This window comes from Palaemon carinicauda, chromosome 5, assembly GCF_036898095.1.
Source record: "Palaemon carinicauda isolate YSFRI2023 chromosome 5, ASM3689809v2, whole genome shotgun sequence".
Taxonomy (NCBI): Eukaryota; Metazoa; Arthropoda; class Malacostraca; order Decapoda; family Palaemonidae; genus Palaemon; species Palaemon carinicauda.
This window is the reverse complement of record NC_090729.1, coordinates 94,731,367-94,753,494: the sequence shown is the minus strand read 5'-3', so window position 1 is coordinate 94,753,494 and position 22,128 is coordinate 94,731,367. Positions and strand designations below refer to the sequence as shown.

At 40.9% G+C, this 22,128-nt stretch overlaps 1 protein-coding gene across 3 annotated transcripts in view; it reads right to left on the bottom strand.

The window, feature by feature from the left end:
• Positions 1-946: 946 nt before the first annotated feature.
• mRpL13 (mitochondrial ribosomal protein L13) overlaps positions 947-22,128 on the bottom strand; it is a 386,598-nt gene continuing 365,416 nt past the window's right edge. For all 3 annotated transcript variants that reach the window (XM_068373870.1, XM_068373869.1, XM_068373868.1), the window contains one exon: positions 947-1,294. In XM_068373870.1, the coding sequence (XP_068229971.1) occupies positions 1,151-1,294 (144 nt within the window). In that variant the 3' untranslated portion in view covers positions 947-1,150. The remainder of the gene's footprint in view (positions 1,295-22,128) is intronic.

The following is a 22,128-nucleotide window of genomic DNA, read 5'->3' as shown; positions in this document are numbered from 1 at the left end:
ACCTATAGCATATTCGCTTTGTGTAGTCTACCTTTGAGTATGTTATTACCTTCCTTATCTCACTTGTCCCATGCAATGATTGAAGGGTAAATGTAAAGGATGGTCAGAATTATGAAAAATCTTATGCAAAATGCATAATAAACGAATTGAACGACGGTGTCGGAGATTAATATCTACATCTGGAATAAGAAATTTAATAGTCGTAAGTTCCTGTACAACAAATTAAGACTAGAATCCGCAGCTGAAGACCAGACAGGAGAACAATACTCGAAAGAAGGTAGAATGAAAGAATTAAAAGAATTACCAGGCAACTAAAAAATTATGCCTCAGGTGTCACCAATTTTAATTCTCAAAGGTTATGTTTTCTATTACCTTGAAATATTGCAACTTCATGGGAGGGCTTATCTGATAATTTCCATTATTTACTGTTTAATTTCCATAAGACTCTGCCACAAGATCTGCTAGATGGTTATGATTTTCTTATTTATGCTTGAGAAGATACCTCCGCCTACATTGTTCGTTCTCAAGTCATAGAGCTCTTTTACTACTTTTCAACAGAGAAAGAGCTGATACCCCACAAGAAATTAAGTTACATAACAAGAGGATTCAAAATATCATTGTTGGGATTTTTCATTATCTCAGAATTGTGAACATAAAAATCCCCTTATTAAGGAGCATTTAAATTACCATGAAATTCTCGTAAATGGCTGTAGTCTGATTGTTATTTGGTGGACTGGATGAGTAACACCATATGAAAGTTTTTATTATTTTCAAGGAGCAGTTGCATGTATGAGATTGGAAGATCAAAGTAAAAAATCTTTACTACCATGAAATTAATGTCCAATGAAGTGAAAACACCTAAGATTCATTGTTAAGCAATATATGATATTTGCAAAATAAAAACACATTTCCTATAAAACATGAACAAATTGAAGAAAATATGCAGTAATGATTTAAGATGCTTTATGTATTGCATAGAAATACAGAATACTGTACAATATTACAAAAACAGTACTTCAAAGAAATTTTTTTCCATAATTTATTGAACCCATAAAGGCACATAAAGTATGAAATAATCAAAATTAATTTCATTAAATCCTGACACAATATTTACACTGCTTCTATATGTGACAATGTTATGTAGTAAAAATTACTGAATAACATAATCTTTAGGCCATTCAAAAATCCTTGGAAAACTCTTCACTTTTTCTTCCGGGATATGATCTAAACGTGTTGGCACTTGACGAAGTTGACGAATCTGGCCAGATATATTCTTTAATATACTGTCAGGAATCTGGAAAAAATACAAACTACAATTAAGTACAGAAAATTAAGCTTCTATTAGCTGCTATAATGTGATATAGCACAATCTGGTCAAGATGTCACAAAAATATTCAGAGGTGGAAACTAGGATGAAGATGAAAGGGCTAAAAACTGATGCAAGCAAAACAATGATTAAGGTGATTAGAAAGGGCAAAACACAATCAGGAAATTGGCCATGTGATGTTCAAGGAAAAGTGTTGGGGGGTGAACTCTGCATTGTACTGTATGGAGAAAGTATATTCTCAGGGTTTCCTATCTTACTTTGGGTTCTCTGCTGAGGTTGGTTGATACTGTTTGGTTAGTATAGTTTTGAGCTATTCTGTCACCTTCATTTTTAGGATTTGGGTGTGTGCAGTTGTCCGAGTCTTTGTTGAAACTCACAAGAGATGCACATGATTATAAAGTACAGAGTGTAAGAGATTTATAATATCTAAAGTATACTATGACTGCTAACGAGGATGAGAGAAATGGAGAACTATGTTGTGATAGACGGCCATATGACAGAAGATTTATAAAATTTCAGTTACTTTGGGAAGACATTTCACTGTGAACCAGGAGATACAATGAAAGATGATAACATCTACTGTTAAAATCATGATTTTCTACTAAGATGACAAATTTGAAAGTAATTTCTATGTTTCCTAATGATACAAACCTGGAGCTATTTATAGGGGTTATTACTTTTGGCGAAGCTGAAAGACGAGCAAAGAGAATTTTAGCAAGGGATAATGACCCCAACTGCTAGTTAGCAGGAGGGATAGGGGGTAGCAGGCTACCCTGTTCACTTACACACCTGGGCTGAGCACCCAGTTTGCTTTAGGGCAGAATTAACGAGGGAGGCCGGGCTGGCAGGCCAATTTGTACAAATAGCTCCAGGTTTGTGTCATTGGGAAAAATACAAATTACTTTCAAATTTGTCATTTTTTCCACCACTAAAGATAAACCCTCCGCTATTTATAGTGGATGACTTACTTTTTAGGAGGGAGGAAGTCTGTATCAACTGGCTTTTGGCATTTGACCCACGGTCCGCTCCCTTATGATATAGATTTTAGGTGGTAGAAACCCTGCGCTATCTAAAATAATCATGCTCTTCATGATTAGTGGCATGCGCAATCTGTGTGTTTATGATACTCTTAATGCGGCTGGTCTAGTAATAGGATCTCGAGTCATAGGAATCTGAGAGTACTGAGACTTTACCCAATACCCCCATCACAAGAAATATTGGGGATGCAACAAGTATTATTTTTTCTATACTCGGGTTCCACAAGAGAAATGGATCTTATCTGCAGAGAGGTGAGGTCAGCTGTGCTGAGTACCATGGTGCTGATTTCCCAGAGGGGGGTTGAAGATGAAGGAAAGAAAGAAGATAGTCATTCTACTCATTCACCCCAAGCTAACCTGGGTAACCTCAGCCCTTAACCTTCTGCTACTTGTCCAACAAGGAGCTTGAGGTGTTCTAGACCACTTGTTGTGCAGCCACCACAGGAACAATGGAAAATGTATCCATGTTTCTAAGGGTTACTTCTTGCAAGTAATGGGCGGTGAAGGTTGTCTGATGCTTCCACACACGAAATTAGAGTACTTGCACCACACAGTAGTTCTTTTTTAATGCCAGGGACGTTGCAATGCCCCTGACGTCATGAGCTCTGGGTTGGCATTGAAGAGGAGGGTCAGGATTAAGAGCAAGGTCAATGACCTAGCGAGTCCAAGAAGAAATTGTACTCTTTGTGACCCTCCTCTTAACCTTCTCCATGCTGACAAACATTGGTGACACACAAGGTCAAGCTGCTGCTGTTCTTTTAAGGTAACACCTCGGGCACCTCACTGGGCAAAGTACCAGTTGGTCGGATCTTCGGTTACAGAACAGAGACTCTTAATCCTAAAGGGACCGAATCTAGGATCCAATACCCCTGGGTTTTGAGTCTCGGCGATATACTTAGGGATGAAGGTGAGTATTACTTCTCCCCATCCCCTTGAATGGGAGATGTCATATGATAGATCATGCAGTTTACCGACTCTCTTTGCCAAGGCAAAAAAGAGTAGGAACACTGTCTTCAAGGTAAGGTGGCAATCTGTTGCCTGGCGTAATGGTTCGTAAGGTGGACCCTTCAGGGACTGAAGGACCCGAACCATGTTCCAAGGAGGTCCAACTTCCGACTGGGGGCAAGTAATCTCAACTCTGTATGAGTAAAGAAAGTTCCAAAGAGAAAATAGCTACTCCTTTCATTTTAAAGCCGAGACCTAGGGCTGAGTGGTAGCCTTTGACTGATGAAACCGAGAGAAGCATTTCATCACGAAGGTGTACAAAGAACTCCGCTATTGTTGAAATAGAGGCATTGAGGGGAGTGATACCCCTTCCACAACACCAGTCACAGAAAACAGTCCATTTAGCCTGGTAGACTGATGCTACGGCTTTGTGGAAGATGTTGGTATGTAGCTGTTTGAGTAGATCGTGTCATGGAGGAAGTCCCCTCTGAAGCTCCATTAGGAGCTGGCTACAGAAGGTCCGGGAATCACTGCATGATTCCATAGCGGAGCTAATAAACGGATTTTGACGTAGCAAAAATCTATTTTTGGGCTCGAGCCATGTCGTCCTGATGGAAGTTCAGTTCGGGCAGCTTCCTACTGTATAATATTTCTGCGAGTGATGTTACAAGAGAATTACCGTCAGTTTTCACGGGGTTCTAACCCAAGGAACGACTATCCAAAGATATCGTGTATAACCAGGAACGTATCCAAAGATAACCATAGATATCTGCACCCCCAATAGACATTACCCAGCCTAATCAACTCATTGATAAGTTCTTGCTTATCCAGACTTGGCTGAGGACATTTCTCATCTGACAGAATGGGGGAAATGTGAACACATCTATGTTGTCCCACTGTTGTTGGAATATATCTTGCCAGAGAGCCTGGGGGTCGGGGACTGAGGAACCTTAAGAGTGGGAGCAAGAAATTCAGGGCCGTCGTAAACAGGTCCACAGTTGGGGAACCCCAAAAAGTCAGGACTTTGTTGGCTACTAGATGAGCCAAAGACCACTCAGAGCATACTAACTGAGTCGCTCTGCTCAGAATGTCTAAAGCAAGCAGATAGGGACAGCGAGTTGTCTTTTGTCAATCTAAGTATCTCTACTGCTAGATGGCACAGAGGCTGCGAGAAGGTACCACCTTGATTGCTTAAGTAGGCTACTACCATGGTGTTGTTGCTCATCAACACAACATCATGGAGTGCCCCGCCAGGAACTAGTGGAACTGTTGGAGGGCAAGGAAGGTTATCTCTACTGAAATACCAGGAAGAGGGACAAGCAAAAAAAAAAAAAAGACCATATTAACTTTGAACTCGTTACTGCAAGCATCGAATTGCAACAAGAAATTCCTTATCCAAGGGGATGTGTCGGACAATGGAGTTTGAGCTGTCCTATTGCAAGAAGGCAAGGAAGTAATTCTTCATGCTGTCTTTTATGTCGTCGAAGCTGAAGAAGCATTAATGAGCCTACTCGACAGTTGAGAAGGAACTGGTAGCGCTAATCACAGCAATGAGGAAGTTTGAAGTTTATGTAAATAAACTACAGAATGAAGAATTTACTGTGTACCCAGATCACAACCCTTTAACTTTTGTTAATAAAATGAAGAATAATCATCAAAGGATGATTAGATGGTCATCATATTTGCAACCATATTGTATTAATGTAAAGCATATATAAGGTAATGAGAACATCGTCATAGCTTATTTATCTCGGGCTCAAACATTGATTTAAACCTGGAATAAATAATCTCTTTTGGGAGAGCTATCATACGAAGCTGGTCTTCATGAGAATAGAATATTTTATTCACATATTTTACTTGTGCATTTAGATGTATAGCCAGCTCGTTAAGTGAGTTCCACTCATCTAGGATTAAGTAAATTATGTAAATTACATAAGACTGTTGTCCTTTTATTTGTATTGTCATTCTGTTCTGTGTATGTAGATTTACGTTATCTTAAAGAATAAATTTTCATTTTATGTAGTTTGGTTAAGAAGTCTTATGTAATCTTATTAAAAGGTATGCTGCATGATGCACACGCTAGGGATTACATTATATTTCCACGTGGTTGGAAGTTGCATGAAGATTCTAGTAGAGTAAAGTAATCACCCAGTTTTGTTATGAGTGTACAGTAAAGAGTCTGTTTAGATATTCAGTGTTCATATATATTATTGTCTGAGAGTTGCAAATTATTCTCGGAGCTCAGAGGTTTTCTATTGTGTTTCAAATTATGTAATATAAAGCAGGTGAGTTTTGAAGCTAGACGTAATTTACGTAAATATACGTGAGTGTATATATATATATATATATATATATATATATATATATATATATATATATATATATATATATATATATATATATATATATATATATATATATATATATATATATATATATTTCTACCTCATACTTGGGATCGAACGCTAGCCCCTTCTAATGAAAGGCCAGGTCGAAAACAACCATGCCACGAGAGGCCATAAAAGGAAATCGGAACCTGACGCTAACTAGCTGTCCGAGGATTTACCTGGCGAGACATCAGTCTCTTACCAGCGAGTTTTACCCGATTTCCCCGGCCCACCACGTGACACAATTGGTAGTAATTCATTCAAATTACCCCTAATGAGTCAATATGGATAAATATCAACACAACATCGTGTTCAAATAGAAATAAATTTCTACCTCATACTTGGGATCGAACGCTAGCCCCTTCTAATGAAAGGCCAGGTCGAAACCAACCATGCCACGAGAGGCCATAAAAGGAAATCGGAACCTGACGCTAACTAGCTGTCCGAGGATTTACCTGGCAAGACATCATTAGGGATAATTTGAATGAATGACTACCAATTGTGTCACGTGGTGGGCCGGGGAAATCGGGTAAAACTCGCTGGTAAGAGACTGATGTCTTGCCAGGTAAATCCTCGGACAGCTAGTTAGCGTCAGGTTCCGATTTCCTTTTATGGCCTCTCGTGGCATGGTTGGTTTCGACCTGGCCTTTCATTAGAAGGGGCTAGCGTTCAATTCCAAGTATGAGGCAGAAATTTATTTCTATTTGAACACGATGTTGTGTTGATATTTATCCATATATATATATATATATATATATATATATATATATATATATATATATATATATATATATATATATATATATATATATATATATATATATATATATATATATATATATATATATATATATATATATATATATACAGTGGAACCTCTTCATCCGAACGTATCTACATCCGAATTTTCCAACATCTGAAGTAAAATTCTAGCAAATTTTTGACTCTACACCCGAATTTTATTTCGACACACGAAGTAGCAATTTTCGTCGTACCGGTTGTATCCGAATTTTTCGACACGCGAAGTACAATTCGAACACGTTCCGACTCTACACACGAATGTTTTTTTCGACACCCGAAGTAAACAATACTCATACGCGTAGTCGGTGCTCATAGCGCCTGAAGTGTTTTTTATTTCCGCCGATAGAAGGCAGCACATCGACCTCGGAGGGACGCTCAATTAGCACGGCTTGGGTCAGTCCTCTGTTCTCGTCGGCTTCTTGTGATTGTGCTCTGTGCATTCTAATATTAACTGTGATTTAATCGTGATTTTTTACGTGCATCCATTAACGATAATTTACGTAAATCATGGGTCCAAAAAGGCTTAGTTTTGGCAGTGGTAGTGGTGAGAAAAGGAAGAAGGAAATGCTTTCTATAGAAATTAAGCAGGAAATTATTGAAAAACATGAGCGTGGCATCCGCGAGTGAACTTGCTAAACAGTATGGCCGTAATATGTCGACGATCTCGACAATCCTTAAACAGAAGGAAGCTATTAAAGCAGTGAAACCTTCTAAGGGGATCACTATAATTTCCAAACGCCGTACCCCTATCATAGAAGAGATGGAACGACTTCTACTAGTGTGGATTAAGGATAGAGAGATCGTTGGCGACACCATCACCGAAACCGTTATCTGCGAGAAGGCGCACGCCATCTTTACGGACTTGAAGGAGGAGAGCTCTGGGGGTGATGCTGGGGAGAGTTCAACCGAGCCTTCCTCAGATGATTTCAAGGCATCTCGTGGCTGGTTCGAGAAATTTAAGAAACGGTCCGGGATTCATTCAGTTGTTCGCCACGGAGAGGCTGCTAGTGCGGACACAAAGGCTGGAGCTGACTTTGTTAAGAAATTCGAAAATATCGTAAAGGAAGAAGGCTACGTAGAGCAGCAGGTGTTCAATTGTGATGAAACCGGGCTGTTTTGGAAGAAGATGCCGAGTCGAACCTACATCACTGCTGAAGAGAAGAAATTGCCTGGGCATAAGCCAATGAAGGATCGGTTGACTCTTGCTCTATGTGCCAACGCTAGCGGGGACTTTGAAGTCAAGCCCTTGCTTGTTTACCATTCGGAGAACCCTAGGGCCTTTAAAGCACACAACGTCGATAAGGATCAGCTTCATGTTTTCTGGCGATCCAACTCGAAGGCCTGGGTCACTAGGCAATTCTTTGTGCAATGGGTAAACCAAGTTTTCGGTCCTTCTGTGAAGAAGTATCTTCATGAGCAGAAATTGCCTTTAAAGTGCCTGCTATGCCTTGACAATGCACCCGCTCACCCTCCCCCGGACTTGAAGATGATATCTTCGATGAATTCAAGTTCATAAAGGTGCTGTATCTTCCGCCAAATACCACCTCTATCCTCCAGCCCATGGACCAGCAAGTCATCTCTAATTTTAAGAAGCTGTACACCAAGCACTTATTCAAGCAGTGCTTTAATGTCACGCAAAGCACCAACTTAACTTTGCGTGAATTTTGGAGGGGCCACTTCAATATTGTGCACTGCTTAAAGATCATTGATCAGGCTTGGGTGGGATTAACTCGACGGACCCTCAATTCTGCATGGAAGAAGCTGTGGCCTGATGCAGTTTCCCTCCGAGATTTCGAGGGTTTTGACCCCGAACCTGATCCCGTGGTCGGTGCAGCGGAAGCCGTAGAGGAAATCGTCTCCCTTGGCAAGTCCATGGGTCTGGAGGTCAACGCAGATGACGTTACGGAACTCGTCGCCGAACATCACGACGAACTGACGACGGATGAGCTCAAGGAACTCCATGCTATGTCGGAGCACATGAGTGATGACGAGGAAGAGAGCGAGGAGGTAGAACATGTGTTAGGTTCAGCGCAAATAAAAGAGGTGTTAGGAAAATATCAAGACGTGGTCGACTTCATCGACAAATACCATCCAAAGAAATTGCAGGTTTGTCGTGTAGTTTCTCAATTCGATGATGTTTGCCTAACGCACTTTCGAAACATTCTGAAAAGCCGTACGAAGCAATTATCTATCGATGCTTTCTTTAAAAAAACTGCGAAGCGAACTCGCGATGAAGAGGATGTAAGTGAACCGAAGAAAACGGCAAAGAGTGAAGAGGAAGAAAGTGAAACACAGAAAACGGAAAAGAGTGAAGCAAAAGAAATTCAGTCAATTTTAAATGTAAGTGATAGTGATTAAAATTACGTAATCATCAAAAAGAAAAAAAGAAAATGTAAAAAAAAAATATAAAATAAAAAAAAAAGAAAAATAAGCTAAGTTATGTTAAAGTTCACTTAGTGTAAGTTAGAATAAGTTACGGTAGTGTTACGTTTATCGTAGTTAACCTCTCTACCTCCTCGCCGTCCGTCCGTCTCCTCTCTCCTCTCTGCGTAGCGAAGACGAACAACACCTGGAGTTTCTAAGGTAAAGTGACGCTAAAAACCCGTTTCTTATTTATCATTTTTTGCTAATTCTTCTTATTTACATGTCTATTCTTCTTATTTACATGTCTATTATCTAATTTAGTGTTCATTATTCTCATGGGAAAATTATGTGTAGTGGTTTATTAAGAAGTTATCATAGGTTTTTGGGCTCAACCACGGATTAATCCTATTTCAATGTATTCTTATGGGAAAATTCGTTTCGACATCCGAACAATTTCTACATCCGAAGTTGGTTCTGGAACGGATTAAATTCGTATGTAGAGGTTCCACTGTATATATATATATATATATATATATATATAAATATATATATATATATATATATATATATATATATATATATATATATATATATATATATATATATATATATATATATATATATAACAGTAAGAGACATAAAAAAGAATATGGATATGAGAGCAAACTGAAGTAGAGGATGTTCTAACAACATGTAAGAAAAATATGGACACTGGCAGGACATATAATGAGAATGACAGATAATAGATAGACATGAAGAATAAAAAAAATGGTTTCTAAGAGATTGTAAAATAAGCAGGGAAAGGAAGAGAAGATGATGAATTGATAAACATAAAAAATTGTGGGTGTGGAATGACATAGAAAGACCATAAATGGATGCAAGTTTAAAACATGTCCGAGGTCTTTGTTGTGCAGTGGACTGGTAACAGCCGAGGATGATGATGATGATGATATGTGTATATATGTATGTACACATACATACATATATACACACACACATATACATATACATATATATATATATATATATATATATATATATATATATATATATATATATATATACAGTATATAAATATATATATAACGGAAAATCTATTTTTGGGTGAGATGGCCATGTCGTCCTGATGGAAGTATCCTAAAGTAGCTTCCTAAGGGATATACTGTATGTACTACAGTGATATTCCCAGAGAATTTTACCTTCAGGTCTCGGAATTCTAACTCCTGGCGCGAGTATCCTTAAATTTACTCTCAAGGATATCGCATAATAACAGGGGACGTATTCTTGACACGCCACATGGCAATCTGCACCCCGAATAGCCTTTACGCTTCAAGGGGGAAACGTGGCAGAATTAGAAGGGGAGCCCCATCAAGGTTACCCTAGTTCCCCTACTACTATTGAGTATCACAACAGTGCCATATTCAATATGGTGGACATTCCTTGTAGCATTGAGCATGGTGCTACAGATACAGTAGTTCGGGTGGGAAACTGTGAAGATCTTTTCTTTAGAAAAGAAGGATGGGTCCATCAGGACAACATGGCCATCTCACCCAAAAATAGATTTTTCGCTTCGCTCAAAATCCGTTTTTTGGGCTCAAGCCATGTTGTCCTGATGGAAACATACCAGAGAATTAATGTATCTGTGGATTTTCATCAGTGCCTTAACCTTGGGACAATATTTCTACGGCCAATAGGACCAATTGAGACAAATGACGGTACCGTTATCCGTCATTATCACTAATCATAACAATGTTAGTGCTTCCTGGCCCCTGCAGGGAAGAGTCATTCTAGACAGTAGAAAAGGGGCCTCAAGGTTACCATATATTGTATGAACAAACATATGTATACACTGAGAATACAAACGGTCTCAATGTGTGTACTGTATATATTGCCGAACCAATATTAGTGTCCATATATCCGTTGTTTGTAAGCATACAATGATATGAATAATACTTACATGAGTAAGTCAAGGAACTCTGGCATCTTAAAACATGCAATTGTCGGGCAAATTAGGACACAACTGCATTTTGATAGACATTAATTTCTAATAAATGACTAAATGACTAAAAGAATGTAGCATGATAAGGGAATTATACATGAGAGATATACAGGAATTATTTTTCATTTTTTGAAAAGAGAAGAAATGTTGAGTGCCACTCTCAGACTGAAGAAAGCTTTTTAATAAAACTTCTCTTTATAATTTCTGTACCTGATATAGTCTATCAACACTGTGTACTATGTACACACGGCACTAGGGTTATCTGTATAATTTCACACTAGAGATTCTGAACAGATTTGGTGTTACCTTGGTAACACTTATTCAAAGGGGGGTCACACGAAAAGTGCTGACCCCTTCTCCTTTTAATTGATAGTCCCAATCAATTAACTGTTCATCGCAGAACTAGACGACAGGGTCCAATATACCACCTGCCGCCACCACATAATGCTTCAATTCGTGGACTTGCGTAGCATAGTGTTTGTAAGGCACTCTGGACGACCTCCATCCACTATATGAGCGAAGACGCTCAAGGTCGACATACTGAAAAAGTTCAGTGATGAAGCAATTTTTCTCGGATCACGACCTGCAGGAGCACTGTCAGGATCCACTCCGCGAATAAGGTAGGTGAGCTTCGCCCTCAGTTGTTTAGGGATAAGTTTGATCCAGAGATTTCTCCTTTAAAGAGCTGTCCTCTCCTGAAGTCTGAAGTTCTACGAAGATAGACCTTTAGACACTCTACCAGACATAGAGAGACATCTTCCTTCAGTGGGAAGATTCTCCAGGAACCCCACCTCTTAGTGGGTTGCTCGTCCTTAGCGAGAAAGGTGCATTAGGAAAGAGATTCAGTTCTCCCACTTCTGTGAACTGAATGTGGCCCTCATCTCCAGACAGGGTCACTATTTCACTAACTCTAGCCCCTGAGGCTATAGCGAACAGAAAAATAACCTTTTGGGTTAGATCCTTGAGGGAACAATCTTCATTGTTCACGGGTGAGGCATAATGTAGGACCTTGTCCAAAGACCATGAGATGGGCTTTGGTGGTGCTGCAGGTCTAAGCCTGCACATGCCTTCAGAATCTTATTAAAGATTTCATTCGCCAGATCCACTTAAAAGTCATATAGAAGAGGTCTAGTCGAGGCTGACTTGTACGTAGAAGTCGATCCATGGATCTAAAGATCCAACCAAGCGACCTGTCTCGCAAAGCCGGCCGTACTCTTGGTGCTTGCTCAAGGGTTCACATGGGGACAGGACCGAGGAACCAATCTTCTCACAGTTTCCAAGGATTCACTGCCTTCTCTCTCAAAGGCCCTTGTGCTGTTGGCCACCAGACCTTGATTATGAAGGTGGACAGAGAAGGACAGGCAGAAGACCATGAGATTACTTTTGGTCCTTTTGCTTTTACAAAGCAACCTACTTTATCCAAGAAGACTCATATTGTCTTCTAGTTGACTTAGACTTGTATTCTTCTAAGAATTCTATATTGCCTTTTGAGATCCCAAGTCTTTTCTTAACCGATAGGGCAAGAAATTCATAAGATGAAGGGATCGGGTGCTCTGTGATAAATCAAAGGCAGAAAACTTCTGAACCTCCTGGATAATCCTGGGTGCAGAACTAGGACCAGCCTCAGCCTCAGTTCCTTCATTAAAGGGAACAGGTTGCTCTTGGACTACTTGGGAGCCAACAGAGCCCCTCCTCCCTGGAAGGATCTCAGCACATTGAGGGCTTTCAGCAGGAGATTTGATGGGCTGAACAGGAATTCCGAAGTCCATCCCTTCTACACTACAGACATAATGTCTGTTATCTCCACTAGAGGATCCTCGTATGGGGCTATATATCAAGGTAGTATCTTGATGACACTCGTGACGAAGAGATCAATCTGCAGCTCGGGGACTTGTTCCCATCTGGGAGAGAATAGGTCTGCGTCCGTGGACCATTCCAACTCTATCGGCTTGAGCCCGAGTAGAGCATCTGCTGTCACCTTACGGATCAGTTATACATGAACTGCTGATAGGTGCCATTCCTTTAGGTAAGGAATGGCTAACATCACCTAATTAAATGAGACGCTCTTTATCCTCGACTGTTTCGACGTCTCATTATCGCTTCGATGCCCCAGATCAGCCTGAGGTCTGATCTGTGTGAAGAGAGATTCCCCACCCATTATAGGGCTAACATGGCCTACGGGCTTTTGGCCTTTGGAAATTGTTTGGTAAGCGGAAAAGGAACGATCATAATCGGTCCTTTTCGATTTCTTCAAGCGTTTGATGAGTACCTTCTCCAGACTCTTAACACATCTTACAGCTGTGCTCCTAGCACTAGGTCTGTCACTATCGTGAACTGGAGAGAGTTCAGAACTCCTCCCTTTCAGCGTCTTGGAATCCTGACTGATTACCATAGTCTCTTGACCGACCTTGCGATCTCCTTTTACATCCCCAGGGGAAAGGAGAGTTGGGGTGACCACAGGTTTCAATGGTTTTTTTAAAAACATTGAAGCCTTTGAGCTGGAGAGAATCGAGACTTCTTGAAGCTATCTTGCATCCCCGATGTTCCGGGAGCCGGATCATTTCCATGGATGCTCATAGACCAGCCACTTCGGGTGCTGCCCACCCCAGCCTTTCGTCCAGGTCCGTTGTTGCTTGAACTATTTCTAGGCTTGGTTTTTGCTTGACTGTGTCTGCCAATTCCGTGAAGATACCTAGGACTGAATCTAGTCCGATGAGAATCTTGCCTAGGATAAATGTTATCTTCTGTAACTTGGACCCTAGGTAGGAGGGGAGGGGGTGACTGAATAGAAGTTGCCAATAGACATCTTTCAGGTCTGTCAAGACTGCTAACACCCCTTATTGAAATAAGGTCCTTATGTTCCAGAAGGATTAACATTCTGAACTTGCTGTTTTATTTGAACTTGTTGAGTGGCGACAAGTCCAGAATGAGTCCTTCTCGTGAACACCAAACAGACTTCCCTGGAATTCGATGGACTCTACTTTCCTTACTGCTTGTATGCTCTAGAGCTCTAAGGTATACTCTTCCAGGAGGGTTTTGGAATGTAGGAAGAGTTGAGGAAATGATGGTGGAGGTATGTCTATTTCCATTTTAGTCCTATCTTGATTAGGCCTTGGACCCAAGGATCGAAGGTCCAGTGATCCTGAAGGAACCTTCCTCCTACCAGAAGCGTTTGTTTGCTTCCCATGATCAGAAGGTTTACATATCTGACCGTTTGCCTGTGGCACCACGGTCATTGCGACTGTGGGATGCTGTTGAACATCCCAAGGAGAACTAATGAACTTTTCCATCTTTCTTTTAGGTTGGAGACCCACCACTGCAGAAGACTTTCTTTTTGAAAGGATGCCTCACTTTTGAAGAGGCCCTATGTTCTCCGTGGTGGCCTCCTTAATCATCTTCCTAACTATCTCGTTTGGAAAGAGGTCTCTACTCCGGACGTTGGAAGATATCAGCTTTCTAGTGCCGTGTTTCACTGCAATAGAAGATTCCTTTCTATTGTATAAAGCTTAGGATAAATAAGCTAGAAAAGAATAGGAAAGACACCTACATGTGAATCCCGCTCAGCCAATTGCTGAGACTTTCCTATCTATTGATTCTAGGGCATCCTCTTTAAGGGGGCCCAATGGAAGATTCTAGCCCCTAGGGATAGAGTAGCGTAAACAGCGCCAACATCCAGGGAATTAATAATGAGAATCAATTCAGGTAGGTTTCAACAAGAGACTGTGCTTGGATGCACAGAGTATGTTGGAAAACTTTTCTATTGTATAATTATATACTATAGATTTCTGTCTGTGGTATGATTCTGTACTACAGATTTACAGGCTATTGTATACTCCTATACAACAGGCATTACCGGCATACTTGCAATCCACCGGCTGTCGGCGGGCTACCGACTGAAGGCACACCAACCCAGCCATCATGCGATGTGACTGAGTGGTGACCAAGGACATACACTGCCGGCTCTCGTCGGCAGAGTCAGATGTGACAGTGAATCAATGACTGCCGTCATCCTTATCACTAACGAGCTAGTGAAAGGATCACCAAATTGCCAGTTACAACAGCGAATAACTGAAATCTTCGGTCCAATTCCCGTAGAGTTTCAGCATTTTCGCGAGTTCGTGACTGAACTGACACTTGAAACCAAACCAATCGTAGTTCGACAGCTGAAGACTACCATCGTGTGTTTGCAATGGCAGCAGGGGTTCTACTCCTATCCACATCTCCCTTCGAACTAGAGTGGAGAAAGGAGGGATAAAAGACAAGATGTCTCACTTTGAGGAGCCATAACATTAGGTAGATATGGTCCCGGAGAGATTTTAAAATCCTCTCACCCAATTGCGTAAATTGTTACGAGCTGCATCCTAGACTTTATCGACTTGCGATTCTCGAAACCCTCGGACATTAAGGTCCGGCCTACTTACCGGCCTGAGGGTCTCAATATTGTAGGGATCCGGAAATAATATTGCGGGGGCATGAAACGTGCATGTATTATGACTGTGAAAATACTCACTCTTAATCCTGCAAAGGACTGCGATACATCGTCTGGTGTTCCTCCTGTAAGGAAAGGAAAACAGAAATGAGTATACAATTGATTATCACAATGATAAGCAATTTGCAAAAGTCATCTTTTGACAAAATAGCTTAGGATAGTAAGCTATAAAGGAATAGTGGGAGACACATACTTGTGTATCCCCTGCAAGCAATGCTGTTACCTCTCAGTATTAATTATAAAGAGACTCCTCCATCAGGGGAACTCCAACTAAAAGGGTTCTAACACCTAGGTGTAGAGAAGTGTACAAGGCACTGTCCCTTCCTATTCTTAACACTGTGGGGTAAGGAGGACTGATTACTTAATCAGAGTATTGAAGGAATACCACTCTTTCAATATAGGAGCGGTACCAGCAGAAGCTCTCACAAGGGTACCCAAGATATGTAGAAATAACTACTGTATAATCATACTATAGTTTTCTGTTTGCAGTATATACTATATTGCAAATCACTGGCTACTGTATATTATATATAATGTAGTTTAGCCAGTGTGCTGCCTATGTGTCAAGCATCTGACGGCACGGTCCATCTGGCTGCCTACTGGACTAGGAAAATAAAAGACATATATTTGTGTATCCCACCCAATCTATTTGCTGCGGCCTCCCTTAAAATATTAAATCATAGAGTTTCCTGATCAGGGAGACTCAGGGATAAGGGCTCTACCCTTTAAGGGTTAGAGGTGTCACACCACCAGCCCTTTACGATATTTAGTATTGTAGGGCAAAATGAAAACTGATTTCTAATCAGAATATTGAAGAAATTCTATTCTATCAATATAGGATTGTGCTCAGCAAATATCTGGGCAGGGATACCCAAGATATATTGAAAATAACTACTAGTATAATATATACACTAGTTTTCTATCTGCAGTATATCCTATACTGCAAATATACTGACTTCCTGTATAGACATATACTGTAGTTCAGCCTGCATGTTGCCGGCGTAGCTAGTTCTTGCCGGTACATCTAGCATGCTAGCTAAAAGAGAGAGAGAAAGCATGGAGTGAAGGCTAACTATTACTGTGTATGTATACAGTAATTAAGGATGTAAAAGTCTAATTTTGCTGCCTTTCTCCAGAAAGAAGGTTCAAATGGAAGGGGAGAATGTAACATTCAGGCTTCCATCCAGCCGCAGTACTATCGCCGGCAAGGTCCCGCCGGCGGTGTATCCCTCCGGCAGGCTAGCCTCCGGTAGCGCTAGTACAGTCGGCGTGCTGCCGACTCAGTCAGCACCTATGTGTGCCGGTCTGGCTACCAGGACAATACCCCGACAACAGAACTTGTGGCCAGCAGTCCAAGGGAGAACTGAAGAACCTTGGTGACAGAAGGGACTTCCCACCTACAGCCGTCATGGCCGCCAGTCGCCGGCAGCTGTCATGGCTGCCGACAGATGGCAAGGCTAACAACAGCATGCATCGCTGCTGGCAGTCGTCATAGCCACCGACAGCTTGTAAGATGCATGGTCGCCGGCAACCAACATGGCTGCTGGCAGTTGTCATGGCTGCCTGCAGCTGGCATAGCTGCAGGCCGCCGGACAACGGCTGAGGAGAGGGAGTCTGGCCGGCCCTGGCAACCCACCGGCAACGGTAAGGTTGCAGGACGCCGGCTCAGGACAAACAATGGCTTGGCCATCGTAAAAGAACAGAGGGGGAGGGACAGGGTCCTATCTGAGGTATGGAAGGAGCCGGCAATGTTGCCGGACCTACACACCTTGGAGAAACTCTGTTTCAGTATCGGCACAATCCTAGGCGGCAGGAGAATCTTCTATTCTCCAGCTTAGGAGCTGCTAATACAGTTAAGGGGACGGCAGCCATGCCGCCTCCTCTCAGCAAGGGAGAAACAGAGTTCCAGTGCCGCGCCATCCTAGGCCTCAGAAGTATACTACTCTTCAGCCTAGTGTCTGCGAGCATAGGACTAGTCTACTAGGCCACAGGGAGAAGGTGGTGGCATCATGCAACCACTTCAGGTGTAGCCTAGTCAGGGCTAGTCTCCTATGCCGGCAGGGGGAATGACTATTCACCCTACCGGCCGACTGCTGACACAAGACTAAATACTCTGAGGTTCTGATCGAATCCCAAAACTTGCCATCTGCTGTTAATTTAAGGGACGAGACAGAAAAACCCTAGGCTAGTCATGCCTGAATTAAAAATTCAAGGCCGACCCAATAGGGTTGTAGCCTAAGGCTACTCTCAGAGGGAAGAGAGATTACCCTTAAATCTCTATTCGAGACGAGTATCGGTTATATAACAATTCCAGAAGATATCAATCTCCGATGAATGATAACCAATACACAAGGGTAACCGGGGAAATGTCGAAATTATATGTTGTCTAGGTTAGGTTACCTAGGCAAGGCGAGATCTCGGCCCTATATCGCCGAAACTCTGACATAAACGATCGACACAGAAAAAGGAAAATTATGCATATAAATACCTTTACAAGTATAAATTGCCTAAATAGCTTTCATAATAAAATTATTAATGCTATTTAAACCGTAAATGTCGTTCCACTAACTAAACAACACATGCCCAACGAACGACAGCGCCCATGGCATCACCGGTAACCGGCGTAGCTCCTAATCACAATAAATTACACTAATTTCACTGTGAGGTAGGAACTAAAATATACATATTGTAAAGAATGAATACTCAACTTTCCACAGGATGAAAGAAGCTGTAGATTGCATAATAATCCTTGGAAATCGATCAAAAATGTCAAATACACAAGGAACACCACCGTGCGAAATCGCTACGAAATTAGGAATGTCCGCCATATTGAATATGGCGCTGTTGTGATACTCAATAGTAGTAGGGGAACTAGGGTAACCTTGATGCGGCTCCCCTTCTAATTCTGCCACGTTTCCCCCTCGAAGCGTAAAGGCTATTCGGAGTGAAGATTGCCATGTGGCGTGTCAAGAATACGTCCCCTGTTATTATGCGATATCCTTGATAGTAAATTTAAGGATACTCGCACCAGGAGTTAGAATTCTGGGACCTGAAGGTAAAATTCTCTGGGAATATCACTGTAGTACATATATCCCTTAGGCAGCTACTTTAGGATACTTACATCAGAATGACATGGCTTGAGCCCAAAAATATATATCTATATCTGGCTGCTTGGCAACGCTGTTTCAAACATAAACAAACCATAGCGTTTGTGTTAGCGTGTTGATGTAAACATTGGCAATCTCTCTCAATGTGATTTTTAAGCTTTATTTTTGTAAAAAGAGCATTCTAACCCCAGCCATGGTTCCAGTGAATAAAGGATGTGATAAGCATAAACATAAATCATTGTCAATATCAGAAAAGGCTGAACTTTTTAAAAAACTTGATGTACGTGAATTTCATGGCATTGGATCATCAACAGTTTAAGATTTAAAGAAACAGAAAGATAAGCTGATGAGCCTTTTTGATAACAGTGAGTCGAAGAAACAGATGTTTAAAAGGAAATCAATTAAGCCAGGTAAACGTGATGATGATGTGGTTTGAAAGTGGTGGTGATTATCTAACATGTGTTGCATACATTACGAGACACTTGAAGTATGCAACACATATTATGATTTCAATTATAACCTTAATGGCAAAACACAAGCAGACATTTTAGTTTTATATTTCGTCTAACTTGAATTTATTTTATAATTTCCTGGATATAATAAAATTACCTTTACTCATTTCATTAAATTTGAATTTATTTCATACGTTAATAACATTACTTTGGAAGCGGCAGTGATTATCTTCCATGTGTTAGCTTACGTTAACTCTTATGATCTACTATGTAAGTTACCATATATTTAACTTGTTTGTACTTTTATTTGAATAAAGTTTCACTTGAATTTATTTTATATGTCTTTTTTTTATTAACCAACATTTGTTTATTTATGGAGTATTTTAGCTTTAAAATGAGGTTGTTAACTGCTTGGTATTACTGTATGTATTTTAGAATAATATATGGATAATCAGAAGAATAACAATTCGGCATCCCAAGTCACAAAGTTGCCAGATTAGTGATGGCCTACTGTATGTACGTATGGTAGCAGCAGGTAGTGTGCTAAAACCTGCCACCTGAAAACTGCGAGGAAAAGTGCACTAATCGGGACTTTTAGTGAAGGGTGTACATGATCCCTCCCTACGGAGTGACATGTTTAGTGAAGTATCACTGTAGTGACACTATGGACTGTTCCAAGTATAAAGGTGAAAGAAGCATAAAAGACTTCCACATGTGCCATGTATATATCTATGCAAGTGTTTATAGACTGTAATGACAGAAATAAGAATACATGAAATATTACAATATTTCCTTTCAAGTGGCTTCACGTTTCTTTTCAGGTGAAACAAGTATTTCTGATATTATCATTTTAATTATGCTTTCCATTATATTTCCAATTTTCGTTTTATATTATATTATAAAATGCACTTTGACCTTGTTATCTATTGTTTATCAATAAATGTATATTGGAATTTTGCGTCTCTTTTCGCCCCAAAATTCCAAATAAATTAATGTGTCAAAGCATTTCATTACAACCTTTCATATTGAAAATATATTCTGAACATATACAATATCTGTTCTGAAGCTAACAAACCTTCTAATTGTGTGTCTTTATCAGGTGTATCAGTCCCTGGTCAAGACTGATTTCATATACCTTGATTGTATTACTGACATATACAATTTTCCTACATGGATTAAAACCTGTCTATCTTGCATGCGACTCACCAAGTAGACCGGGGGAGGTGTCGGTAGTCAATACATACATTTGTACCTTTCAGAATACAAACTCTGTTTTACAAAAGTATATGATGAGACCAATATACCTATTTGTTGGCTAGATTGTTCATACGAATTTACAATCCTCAAGTTTTTTTCCTAGAGTCTGCCATGACTCTTCCCTGTAGGGGGCAGGAAGCACTGACATAGTCCATGATCAGTTGAAATGGTGTATGACGGAACACCATGTGTCTCTATGTCTAAATGACCTGGGAAAATTTATCTCACGGTTTTTGGCACTAATGGGAAATCCACAGATACATTAATGCTCTGGTAAACCTCCATCACGACGACATGGCCTGAGGCCAAAAAACGGATTTTGAGCTAAGTGAAAAATCTATTTTTGGGTGAGGTGGCCATGTCGTCCTGATGGACCCACCCTCCTTTTATAAAAAGCTGAAAGAATCCATCCCAAAAGAACTGTATCTGTAGCACCTCGCTGACACTACAAGGAATAACAAGATGGCACCCAGTCTTGACATCATACAGGTACTCAACAGTAGGAGTAGGACGTGCCTTAATAACGACTCTCCTCGGATTCTTGCCACTTTCCCCTCTCAAAGCGAAAACGCTATTCGGGGTGTATATAGCTATGTGGCGTGTCAAGAATACGTCCTCTGATTCTATGCGATATTCCTGAAGGCGAAAGCCAGGGATATTCGCGCCAGGAGTTAGAATTCTGGATACCTTAAGAAAAATTCTCTGGGATATATCACTGTAGTTAAACATAACCTAGGAAGCTACTTTAAAGGAACTTCCATCAGAACGACATAGCTATCTCACCCAAAAATAGATTTTTTGCTTTGCTCAAAATCCGTTATGTAGGCAAGCCTAGCCTCCTAGCGGGTCAGGGAAATCTCAAAAGCTAGGGTGGGACGACTAAACAAGGGGAACATAGTTCTGGCCTATATAGGGTTAAGCCATGAGAGAACTGTGTAGGCAAGCCTAGGCTCCCAGCGGGTGAGGGAAAGCTCAAAGGGCAGAGAGATTTTAACTTGGGATGAGAAAATCTTATCTACCTAGGCCATGAAAGTTAGCCTACAAGTAGGCACACTGACAGGCACAAAGAAAGGGGATGGAGGGGCGGTGATGGGAGACTCAGAAAATGCTAAGACAGCATGGCAGGAAAGCCCAATAGCCACACGGAACAACAATACTGTCACAGAGGTGTTGCCGTGATAGGGCACAGAGAAAAATCCTCACGACCAGGCATAGCCTACCAAAGACTAAGAGAGAAGCCTAATGATGGTTAAGGCGACACAAGGAGGTCTACTAGTCAGCATCAGAACTGGGGTAAGGTGTTCTAATGGGTAGACAAAAGTAGACACAGGGAACAGGATCCCGAGACCTGTGTCGCTTCGCCACACATATAGGTTTAGTTGAAAGTGAAAAGCAGTCACCCTAGCTTAACTGAGAACTCTATTTTAACTCCCAAAAGGACCTTCAAGACCGCAGCTCCCCGCCGTGATGAATCGACAGTGTGGGAGGATAGACAGCCTCACACAACCTGTAAGGTTTGGTGAAAGAAGGGAGCGGTGCACTAGTGAACATTTACCAGGCATGGCCGCTGGCTTGCGTAGGCTTGCCTAAGCCAATGATGATGAAAAAAAACAAAAGAAACACCAAGGAAGGATGGGGGATACCATATACATACCACACTTTACGATGATAAAATAACATATTCCCAGAGTAAATGACTAAATAACTAATAATGATTTCTGTGAGTTTGATAACATGATAAATGGCGCCGAAAGCCTGCCGGCTTCGGAACAATAAAACATGCCACAGAATAAAAGAAACTGGGTGGAGACGCAAAATTATCCAAAACGTAAAAAGATGGATACTCAACTTAGTCGATGAGGAAGAAGTTGAAGCATCAATGATCACATCCTTTGAGACGAGATTAACTCAAAATCAGGTTTTTTTTTTTTTTTACTTAGAATTGAAATCAACCCATCACCAC